Source organism: Leptosomus discolor, chromosome 5, assembly GCF_034619465.1.
Source record: "Leptosomus discolor isolate bLepDis1 chromosome 5, bLepDis1.hap2, whole genome shotgun sequence".
In the NCBI taxonomy this organism is placed as follows: domain Eukaryota; kingdom Metazoa; phylum Chordata; class Aves; order Leptosomiformes; family Leptosomidae; genus Leptosomus; species Leptosomus discolor.
The window spans coordinates 67,741,896-67,754,520 of NC_141395.1; the positions used below are offsets into that span (position 1 = coordinate 67,741,896).

Below are 12,625 nucleotides of genomic sequence, written 5' to 3' on the forward strand. Positions count from 1 at the left end.
GAATTTTGGGGGAGATACAGCAGAAATGGTAACCTTAAAGTACGGTGTAGGAGAATGGAGATGAGGCACTGAAGAAGATATAAGGGATGAAGTGTGCATTGAGGCTTACACTAATGCTGTATTTTCGCACTAGTGTAAGCCAGTACTGCTGCTAAAAGAAGCAGCCTCATCCTCACACATTTCTGTCCTGGGCCACCACAAGCATTTGTATAACTACGTGATTAACTGGACCAGGAAACATCTGTTCATAAAAAAAGGTATTTTTCAACCAGATCCTCCCCTGATCCAGCTCACTATGCAGCAACAACAACTGTGCTAGCACAAGGGAGAGAACAGTACAGGAAAAAGAAGAGTTAAAAGGAATTGTTTTTATTAAGATAGTCTTGCTGCAAAGAAAGTTTGGATATTCACTGAACTGCAACCTAGAAATCTGACAACAAAACGTCTCCTGCTATTTAATTCCGATGCTTCTGTGCAGCAAATTAGAACTTACTACATGTTCAGTAAATATGTAGGATAGCTCTAATGATATTTGACTCCGTCATCATTTTCTCCCCCTACTGGAAATAGCCTGCAAAGTACTGCGATAATTTGCCCTCATGGTACATTTCTGAATAAAAGCCATCTAGAAATTAACTATGGGACTGATAAAGTAACAGAAAACCATCCCATTCAAAACGGTGGAAAGAGTTCCAAACATGCTAACCACATGTTCACATTCTCGTTCAGGATTTACTCCTAAAGCAGTTTCAATCAAACATAAGTTTTTGAAACTGTTAAGAAAATTACTCATTATTTCCATGTCTGTTGTTTTTTTTCCTCATAATTATATTTGTCCAACAAAAAGACTTAGACTTGCAGCAGTGGCAGTTATTCTTAAGAAAAGTATGATTTGAATAGCTTATAAGATCTACTTTCTAACTACGCAATGGATTATGTGTTAGGACTGAAGCCTCTGAAGCCGGAAAGATAACAAACTTAATGTATGTGATTTTTCAGAAGTTGTAACAAATCCTTCAGAGCACAGTACTCAAGTGTTTGACGAAGGTATGTTAAAAGTTTCAACTTTCACATCTCAGAGTTGTTTAAAGAGAGGTATACCTATATATTATAAGAAGTAATAAATTTACTGATAAAAGGTTTTGTTTTGGAAAATTGCATGACTTGCCTATAAGCAATATTTTTAGTCTAATAAAAAAAGTTTTCATCACAGCATCAAACATTTCTGTGAATTACTTCATGTCTCATAAGTAATATAAAAAAAGGGAAGTTTGATAAAGAACAGAAATGATGAAACTAGAAAAAAACAATTAAAAATCTTGCATATGCTATGCAAAACAGTAAAAAACGTTATGGTATATGCCAGCTTTTCACGTGGAAGAAATAAAGAGTAACAAGGTATAAAGGTAGCTTAGGTAAAGCATGAGAAGCCTGAACACAGTACAAAATTAAACCAGCAACCAAGGCAAGGAGTCAGAGGCAGCTGAATGGGATGTATGCAGACGGTTTGTGCTTACGGTGTTCTGAAATCCTACTGACTGTCCGTGGTTGTTAGTACTATTCACAGGTTCCTGATTATTTGCAACCGATTCAGGGATAATCGTTGGATTAAGTACAGCCTTCTTTTCTTTCAGATTAAGAACAAGTCCAAGCTCTGGTAATGGTAAACAAGAAGGTCTGCTGAGACCAAAAAGTGTGAAATAGAGGTCCACAGCACCACATCGTAATCTCCAGTCATGTGAAGTTCCTAAAATCCAAGAGAGATTATTATTAATAGAGAGGTTTATCTTCTCCTCCCCCACAAATAAAACAGTTTAAGAGATCTGGATCCACCAGAGTATGACATTTTCTGTCCTTAAAATGTACTTCCCTCATTATTCCTGCCTCTTTTTGACTCAAACTCACCTGCCACATCCTGTTTAAAAGGAAGGCTTTAAGATGTTTGGGTTCTAAGTTAAACATGTTTAGCAGAACATGACTGGGAAACTAAGTGCTGTAACAACATAACGAAAAATAAAAGGAAAATAACCACACCCATACGCTTCTATTTTTTAAAGTTTCACTTTAAGTTTTACTATCTGACAATTAAATAGAACATTTTGTTACCAAACTGGCTTCCCATATCAATGGATTTGGTCGCACTTGCCTATGTATTCCATGAAATGTAGCAGGAGCCTTAAGCATGACTGAGATCTGTACCCTCTGGAAACCGCACTGGCACAGAAGACAAACCAGCAAGGCATAAACAGGTTTTTTGATGTCACTACTACGTCAAGTACTTCACTGGGTACTCAACACTTTAATTTGCATTCACACTGGAGATATGTATTCTTACTGCACAAAGCAAGGCTTCGTTGATTTTATTTTTTGCTGCAAACTGCGTACTGCTTTTGTATCTTCATACACAAATGGTCAAAGCACGTTTGGCACCAATCACAACAGACAGACATCTAACATCTGGTGCAACGCTGCAAATACAGGGATTCTGGTGTTAACTCAGCCCAGCTCTTGACCGACTGCAAGTTTATTGAACATATTGTTCCACAGCAGGAATAGAACTATAACTGGTAAACAAAACACAGATGTGCCAACTGCCATGTTAATGTGGCAGTGCAAAGCTCAGCACAAAACAAAATTACAGATCTATCCATGTAAATACTAAGTTTCATGGGGCTAGAGTGTTCCGAATAAGCTCAACTGTACATACACTTACCCAGTTACAAGTGAAAGCAATTGATGAATATTGATCTGGACATTTCTAACATTAAAATACTCTCCAGATTATGACACATTCACAAATATTAACATTGAAACTATTCTCATATTTTAACAATAATTAATTTACTCAACTTCTTAAACTAGTACAGCTTAAAACAATACGATAAATTCCCATTCAGTATCTCCTTTTCCAGCAGAACAGCTAAGCTTAAATACAATTGGTTGCTGAATTTTTCTGCGATATTTGGAACTTGTGAGCATGACCAGTTTAATGCAGACTAATGCAGAAAAAAAAAAAGATTACGCATATCAACCTGAGTCTGTTTTCTATTGCATGTGCTTATGTTAAATGAAAGCAACTCACGATTCTAGAATCATACAGCTTTAAAACCTGGCTAATAACTTGTCTCACATTAACAAACACTTTTTCAAGGCACCCTGGAATGCTACAGTTATCCATTACAGAAAATAAATTGGAACATTATGTAATTTTGATGTGTAGAAATTTAAGTACCTAAAGGCCCATGAATCATAATAAGAATGTATACCCTATTTGTTACTTGCAAAAAGAGGTAATGGTTGTAACTAACACTGCACACACTCTTCTCTCAAGAAAAAGGAAAAACAAACTCTCTGATGGGAACATCAAAATTGTTTATTTTCTGTGCCTGACACTTGGCAAATCCTACGAAACTGAACTACTAGTAGTCTCCCCACTTCAACCCTTGGGGTGTAGCTGCAAACTTTTAAACACTAGAAATAATGATACACAGAGAACAGCAAGCCTTCAATGACCTAAAAAAGCTATACAAACATTTATATGTAATCTATGTAGTAATGTGCCAGATGTTAAAAGGCAGTTTGTTGGGACTGGATAAAACTGTTTCAGTAATGAAAAACAGGTCAATGGTAAAGATGCAAGCCTTTCTCTCATAAGGATCTTTCCTAATCACACAGGGCAAATTGAGTCTTAAGTTTATAACACATTTCTAAAAATCTCATTTAAATTATCTATACAAATGTTATCCTCTCATATTCTCTCAGAGTTTAGTAAAAGAGGACAAAGAGAGATTATTTAATCTAAAGCAGACTATAAAGAAAAAGGTAACACAGATACGAACATTTGAGGAAACATTTGCTTTGAACATCTGGGTCAAAGAATCATTTTATGCCAAAGTACATCAAAGCACGCTACAGTAGTAGACAAAAGAATGAAAAACAGGGTTTGGTACCCTGGGTCACTGGGAAAATCCTGGAGGTATGTAAATGATATTGAACTTATGAGACTGAATTTTCAATTTCTAAATATCGAAACTAAGAGAGCTCTTGGCATATTCTGAAGCAAGTCTTTAACACTTCTGTCAAAAATCTTACAATAAAAAACCCCACAAAACCAACCTGAATTCATCAATTTCCAAAGCTGATCTACCAAAGCTTCATTACATAAAGGGGACTCCATGTTCTTAGTAAAAGGTGGATTCTTAGTCAGCATATCCAGAATCTTATGCCTGAAAAAGAAATAGAAAAAACCTTCTCTATTAAATCCAAATTAATACGCTAAGAATAGAAAGTCTGTTCAGTTTACAACATTCTCACAAACTTATTCAAATACAGGATTTCTTCCAAAATTTTAACCTATGTTTTATCCTTTAGCTCTTCCTTCTGTCCACAATATGCATAGACACAGACTTACCATCAGCAATATAACTCAAAGATAAAAAGTAAGGTGCCAAGCAGCAGGATGTTATTAGACATAACTTTTAACAGTTAGGTACAAAATTGTAGGCTACATCATGCTCTTCCATTTAATAACAACCTTTTTTTTTGCACACTGACTTGATAATTACAAAGAAGGAACAATAGTAGCAAATAAACTCCTTACATACTGACACCAAAGAATTTGAAAATAACTTTAAATGTTTATGACTGATGGAAAATGGCAGGACCAAAACCAGTGACTTGCACATTTTTCTGGAAAGGAACACTGTTACCCTTGAGTTACGCTGGTGTAAAACACTCTGTATTTACCATGTTTGCTTACAATATTTACACACTGAGCTGAAAGCAGATACATTTTCTCCCACTTTCTTTCTTTAAACACGGCCTTGAAACAATTTTATGAATGAGAATAATTATTTGTTCCATTACTTACTATTTTAACTATTTTCCCTGTATTGCCAGCTTTCCCCTTGCTGTCTTACACATTTGGGACAAGAAAACTCTTACAGATACTTTTCTTTTCTTTTAGAAGAGGCTTACATATTGCACTCAATTCACAACTAAAAACTCCTTTTAAAAAGATACAAATCAAATTAAATCTCCTTTCTAGACTGAAGCTAAACTTCCTCTAGTGAGTCCAACTGTATCTACTTTCATCAACAAGAATGACAGAAATAAACCAGAGAACAATCTTGCAGCTATGATCTTTGTAAGAAATCACCTGTTACCTACAAGTAACACTGTTTATCTTTGAAACTCAGTATTTTAACAGTGGCCATTAGAAGACAGCGTCGGGGAAAAACAATGATTATAAGTCTCAGTGTTCAAAGGTTTATAATGAATGTGCTAAAATATCCAGTCACTCGCTGGTGAAAACAAAGTTGAAACACAATACTAGAAATTACACCATATTTTCACATCTTATCCTTTCACCCCATCTACAGTCTAACACTTGCTTTACACTCCTTGCTGGCAAAACATTGTGTGCACTATATCTCAATCTTTGTCTTTTCTAAATATCACAAAGTCGTTTTGCCATATGCAATAGTAGATTTATATACTTGATTTATGACCAGGAAACGACCTCTAACTTCCGACTTCCACCACAGGGGTAGAACATAAAAGACAAAAATAAATGTAATTGAGAATAAGACCAAACCAGAATTTTTGAGATGTGAACTGTTGAAATACAAAAACATGTTTCAATTTATAAAAATAACAAGAAGAAAGAACATTTTTGTGAAGAAGTATAAAGCAGTTAAGCATATGATCTATTCCAGTGATTCCAGGCCAAGAATTTACTTAGTAGTTCCAGCATTAGTAAAAATACTGGCTCTATTAACTCACTAACCTTATGTAGGGTACAGGATCATTCTGAACCATTGTAAGCAGCCACTGTAGTTCTTCATAGCTCCTATCAACTGCAAAGAAAAATAAAATAAAATGCCTATAAATATACATAAACTGGAAGGATTTTGATCAAGACCATCATGAGTTCCTGAATTAGCACGCAAAGAGCTTGAGTCACTGCAACTAAAGAGGAATTTCATTAATTAGAGCACAAATTCAAAGTAAAAAGGTGCTTTACTTCACACTGAAATAGAAAAGTGCATGAAACTCCTTCGTGTCTCAATTGTTCAATAACCATCAACCTGATTATTAGCAGGTAACACTATCACTTTGAGCATTGGTTGGGAAGATCACAGAGTAAAGGATCACCTTGGTATTGTGTGCTTCCTAAAATGAATGCATTTAAATATCCTTTCAACAATCAGAAGTACAGTATTTTCTACACGGAACAGAGAATGTACAATTACCATACACAGGAATCTCGGAAAGATTATTATCTAGAAATAGGATAGAAAGAGGAAGACTAAAGGCCTTATACAAAACTGCAAGCATACTCCTCTCAGTAGCCTTCCTTCGTTTTTTAAAATCAGTATACTTCGCAAGTAAAATGGATTTTGAAACCTATCAGCACATGCTTCTAGAAAATTGCTGCCTGACACTGTTGGAAACAAAATCAGCTTGTTAAGTTTAAAACTTAAATTACATTAAAAATTCTTTTGATTGTCAAGGTTACATTGCAAAATAGGAAACAACACAGGGTATCATCATCCCCGATTACACAGAAAATTTTAAGATTTTGCAGCAGTATTGTCTTCTCAATTCCTCAAAACAATGAAGAGCTTGATGAGGCTTTGCTTTACTTCAGAATTTGGGGTGTATTAATCATTCTGTATAGACAGCTCCAAAAAATTTGTGTTGCTTTCCATTTTGTGGTCCTAGCAATTTATTTCTTTCTTCCCCAAGACTACTGTATTTTCAGTCCTGAACACTTTAGTTCAGCTTTTCTTCCTGATCTCAGTCAGTTTTTAGTCAAGAACTTTTAAATAAAACTTTTCTAGTCAAATCAATTATAATACCTATTACTTCCTTGTTATTCACTAAGGTAAGTTGCTTTTAAAGGAAGAGAAAATTATTTAAATTATATTATGAGAATCAGTACTTCAGTTCTATTAGAGGTTCTTTAAATACTTTGGACAACTAGGACATAAGATCTTTTCTCGGGTTAGGAGGACGCAGCCAAGCGATCAAAAATTACATTATAATATTGCTTCGAAGATGGCTGAATATTTTTATGCAGGTCATTTGCAAGTCAGCTCTGCTCTTCCTACAATCCAACCAAAACAGAACAGGTTACACTGGTAAGGCACTGAACTGGGCTGATAAGCCCTGTTCAGAGGCAGAATGCATTAGTTCATGTTCTGCACCATTTAGACCATGGCTACACAATCCTGGATGATGCCAGCGCAAATCTGTATCCATATAGACCAGAACCACAATCTCAGATATGCCTTAAAAATTGGAGAAATCTTTGAAAAGCTATGCCTAGGACATACTTCTAAGGGATTAGGGACCGCCTGTGCTCAACTCCATGCACAGCTGCTTCTCCTGGCAGCTACCTTGCTTGGGATAGCAGGCAGCTAGACCACTGCATACAAAAGTTGTTTTGCATGTATGAAAAATAATATTGCATAACCACGCAGAGACTCACGGCATGGCGAACACATTAAGTCACCATCATAAGCAAGCTGCCATTATTTCAACTTAAAATCTTAAAACAGTTTTTGATTAGAAAATGAGAAGCCTAGGAGATGAGTCCTTTAGGTTGATAGTACTGGATAACAGAACCAAGAAACACCATACTTCCGTGGTAGAAAAAAAAAAAGTCTTTTTTGCTTCTTAAACTTATTTCTGTTTGAAATAAAGTAAGTCTTCCCTGCTACTTGCCTTATAGTGTAAATTAGGCCTGCTAGACTTGCAAAGCTCTGCTACTTCCATATTTAACCTGCTTTTCAAATTTATATAGCAACTATGAAACATTTTGGGGAGCAATGACAAATTAAACCTGACTTTGGGCAGAATAAATCTTATTAGCCAGAAGATTCATAGAATGATACAACAGCCCAGTTTGGAAAGGACCTCAAATGATCATCTCGTTCAACCTTTCATGGGAAATGGAGCCTAGATGAGATTATATAGCATTCTGTCCAATTGCATCTTGAAAACCTGCAGCGATGGGGACTCCACCACGTCCCTGGGGAGGTTGTGCCATGAACTGATTGGTCTCACTGTAAAAAATTTCTTATATCAAAAAGAAGCCTCTCTTGGTGCAACTTGTACCTGTTGCCCCTTATCCTCTCCATGTGGCTCCTCGTGAAGAGAGAGCCTCCATCCTCTTTGTAGCTGCCCTTTAAGTACTGGAGTACTGTGATGAAGTCCCTTCCAAGCCTTCTCTTCTCCAGGGAGAAAAGACTTAACTCCTTCGGTCCAGCCCTCTGATCATCTTTGTGGCCCTCTTCAGCCTGCTCACATCTTTTTTGAATTGTGGGGGCCAGAACTGGACACAGTACTTCAGGTGCAGCCTGGCAAGCGCTGAGCAGAGTGGGATAATCACATCTCTATCTCTGCTAGTAATGCCCCTGTGGATGCAGCCCAGGACCTGATTTGCCTTCGCTGCTGCAGCAGCGCACTGCTGGCTCATGGACAGCTTGTTGTCCACCAGGACCCCCAGGTCCCTTCCAACGATGCTGCTCCCCAGCCCCACAGATCCTAGCCAGTAATGGACTCTTTGGTTAGGTTGTCCCAGGTGCAGGACCTTGCACTTGTTGAACTTCATAGAGTTTTTGCTTGGCCACTGCTTCCAGCCTGTCCAGGTCTCTCTGTAAGATGGCTCTCCCTTCTGACGTGTCCACCTCACCAGCCAGTTTAATGTCCCCAGCAAACTTGGTGAGGGAGCTTTCAGTGCTGTTGTCCAGATGATTCATGAAGGTGTTCCCTGGGAGGACCCCACTTGTGACACGCTGTGAGCAAAACCCGTCGACCATCATCCTCTGAGTGTGGCCCATGACCCAATTTCCTACACATCTCACAGACCACCCATCCTGTGAGTATGTTGCCAGTTTGTCTAGGAGAAGGTTGTGGGAAAAGAAAGATGTGTAGACTTCTGAATTTCTGGTAGACATAAAAACAAGTGACTGCTTTCTGAAGTAAAAATCCTCTTAAGATTCCTTCAAATCATGAGAGATGGTGTATCAGATTTCAGTTACAGCAGAGCATCTCTGAGACCCTAAACTTCAGCATCATGAGATTAGATAATCATGGATATTTATTCAGAACAGTTTGTTGTTACCTCTCTTAAATATGCAACTGCTTTGTTGTATACCTATAACTAGTCATAGTCACATAACTATCAGAGGCTAACTTAAAGAAGTTAATAAACCCCGTTCACTTCAAGCCAGTTTAGATCAACTGTCCAAGTCCTTATATGCTGCCTCAAGCATTTTACAGAGTTACCATGTCTCAAAAAAAGACTTACTATTAACAGCAAAGAAAACAACTTGTTCAGTTCCATGGAGAAACGATTTCTTTTAAAGTAACTTAAAAAAAGGCAGTGCTATTCCCACCCTGAGAGTTGACAGAAAAACATAGGAGTTCCACACTGCCCCAGAAAATACAGACTTTCCTTTTTATGGAAATTACAAAATCTGTCAGCTTCCTTTATAAGAACTGTTAAAAAGCCAGCTTTGGCACAAGCAACAGGCATTTGATAGCTGCTGATTTACATACAGTATGAACTGGAAACCAGGTAACCAGGAACAACAAGAATCAGACCTCTTGGCAAGAGGTGACCTATCATTTCTCCTTCCAATGCCAGGTTTAGGGCTCTGAGACAAGCACTGCTAACTTCTATATGGGTAGCTGAAGAAGTCAGTTAGCACACTGAGCTTCCAGATTTACCCCTCCACCAAAAACTTATCAGTCTTACAGTAGAAGCTAATGCGTTCAGTGCTGGAAGGTTGTATTTAAGAAGTGATACTGGTGACTAGTTTGATAGTAGGCTGTGTTGTGAATTGTAGCGACTTTATAGCAGACAGATATTTGAATCTGCTACCTCTGCATCAGAGAAAAAGCTGTTGGCAAGGGGCCAGGCAGTTAGGTACAGCAATACTCTAATCCATCATTTCCAGACGTCACAGTGAGCTCAGTTAAAAATTACACTCAGCTCAATCACTGATTTCCTCAAGTAATCTTTCTAGCACTTTTTATCATTCAAGTTTTACCTTCCTGGACAGTATTTCAAGCAACTTGCTTATAGAGCAACCCACTTGATCAGCTGTTTCAAAGATGTACTATATTTGCAGTACAAACACTTTCTTATGCATATAAAATAATAATTTATTAATTATAAACACCATCTATAAAAGGTCAAGAATTTAAGGAGAAAACTTTACTTTTATCAGCTTGTCTTTCCAAAGGGTGGGATAAATTAGTGAGGAGATTATTCTAAAGGAAGCAGGCTGATGAGAAAGCTTCCCATTCCCTGCCAAATCTTTCCACTAACTCTCTATGAAAGGAGGAACAAAGCAAGTAGCCTAACAGAGAGAGAGACACCCTGCACCAGTGGAGTTCAGAATTCTAGCTGAGTATCACTCACAAGGTCACCAATTGGTACTTGAGCAGTGGGTTATGGATCCAAAATGCTTGGCGAATTACAAGACTGATGAGGACTGAGCCTGAGAGGTACGCTCAGCGCGCAGCTCCCTTGAAGTTATTAATTTTTCTGTATGACAGCCCGGTTTCAGTCTGTAAGCATACATCTGAATTCCACCAGAGGCGTTCACTCAAAGACTCCAATTGCCTTAAAACCTCCCATTGCCTATCTAGTTTGAGAAGTCTTTGGATGGAATGACAGCAGTAAGATCAAAGTAATAAAGCCCTTATAAAGAAGAGAAAACAATTATTCATGCAAAAAGCAAAGGAAACTCTCCATTTCCCTGAAAATGAAAACATGAAATTTGAGGAAGAATAATTAGAAGTCTAGAATCACCAGTCTGCTCACAGAGGAAGAACTGAAGGATGTGGCCACTTTGACAGGGATAACCCTTCAAACATAGAACTGCCACGAATCTGCTGAACAGATGAGAGAAAGACTAATCCAAATAAACGAACAGGTTAACGTAGTGCTAAATTCATTTTATAAAATGCAAATCATTAAAGCTACGGTTTCTAACTGCCTCTAGAAAATCCATCAGGATTGAATTTCAACTTCAAATGGCATTCAAGAAAGTTACCCAGAATTTTTTTCAAGGACCTGCAACAGTTAATATTAAAAGAACGGAAACATCTGACAAACATAAGCTACGTATAAGGAATGGCAAAGCAGAATCAATCAATAATCATTAACATAATTTAAGTTTCCAAAATTTATAACCATAAGATATATGCAAAAAGCAAAACAAAAAGATAAGCAAGAAGATAAAGCAAAACCAAGAACCTTGACTAGCAGTTATGGCTGAACTCAACTGAATCAAAATCACTGAAAATGAAGTGTTAAAAAGAAATTGTCAAAACCCCTTACACTACTCATTGTACTGTCTATTAATTATTTCAAAACTTAGGTATCTGATTCAATTTGCAAGACACTGATAAACAATGCTCACCACATCTTCATAAAACTTGCATTCTCTAGGACAAAGCAATAATAGAAATCTCAGCTTCTTATCAATACATCTGTCATCACGCAGACTCTTCCGGTGGACACTATTTTAACCTAATAGTAATGAGGTATTACATTTTTCTACTATATCACAAGTGTTACGAAGTGTCAAAATATTTGAAAAAAGTACCTTTTGTGTAATCAACGACAGCCTCCAATGCTGCTATTCGGACATCTACGAAGTGCCCATATTCTGCATACGACTTGAAGAGAGCAGGATCACTTGGGACATGACCATTCTTCTGAAGCACTCGAATAGCTTTTAAACAGCTAGATAGATATGGTAGAAAGAGGAAATTTACTCAAGGTTTATGGATTGCCAGCCAAGAAGAATAAAATTACTTTCTTCAAAATCATTACTGCAATTTTTCTAGAATTATATTATCCAAAGTAACACGCTACAATTATTTTCACAGCATTAACACATAGCTCTCATTAAGTCTGTATTAGGCAGAAACACAACAAAATTCCCCACCATGTCAAATCCGTTGTTTGGTTTCAGTAGAACTGTACTAACTCACAGAGAAAACACAGCTCAGATTATGCTGTGTACTCTACACATACTGTTACAACACCTTTTGCAAAACTTTCACAGATGCTCTTCTTAAAGAGGTACAAGCACTATCAACTTATGCCTGCTATTAAAAGTCTACATTGATAAAAATTAATGTTGAAAAATAAAGCAATCAAGACAAACTTGCACTATCAGCTTTTGGAAATTGGAAGGAATTTGATATTTAAGATTAAGACACACAAGCTAAAGTCTCAAATATCAACTACAAAAAGGTACACAAAGTCCAAAAAGTAGCCTTGTCTGCTCTCTTCATGTGTACAACAATTATTAAACCACACCTGACTGTAATGGTATGCCTGTAACTGGGAAGAAGCTTCTCCATATTTAGGAAACGGGTAATTTCCTCAAGAATAAGTCGAACATCAGGATTTAAGTTATCTAGTGTTCGAACTTCATTGTTCACACTGACTGCAGGAGTTACAGAGTTGGCTAGGGCATCAATCAGCTCAGCACGGTAGTAGTTGTCTGAAAACTAGATAAAAACAGCATTTAAACACAAGTGAATACAACAATACATATTCTTTAAAAAATAGGATCTTAGAACAAAAACC

General features: G+C 37.1%; 1 protein-coding gene across 2 annotated transcripts in view; it reads right to left on the minus strand.

The window, feature by feature from the left end:
• Nucleotides 1-12,625, minus strand: part of TAF2 (TATA-box binding protein associated factor 2) — a 62,856-nt gene that overhangs the window by 12,889 nt on the left and 37,342 nt on the right. For both annotated transcript variants that reach the window (XM_086466306.1, XM_086466305.1), the window contains 5 exons: nt 12,353-12,546; nt 11,631-11,770; nt 5,789-5,858; nt 4,117-4,226; nt 1,518-1,747 (listed from right to left, as the gene is read on the minus strand). In XM_086466306.1, the coding sequence (XP_086322432.1) occupies nt 1,518-1,747; nt 4,117-4,226; nt 5,789-5,858; nt 11,631-11,770; nt 12,353-12,546 (744 nt within the window). The remainder of the gene's footprint in view (nt 1-1,517; nt 1,748-4,116; nt 4,227-5,788; nt 5,859-11,630; nt 11,771-12,352; nt 12,547-12,625) is intronic.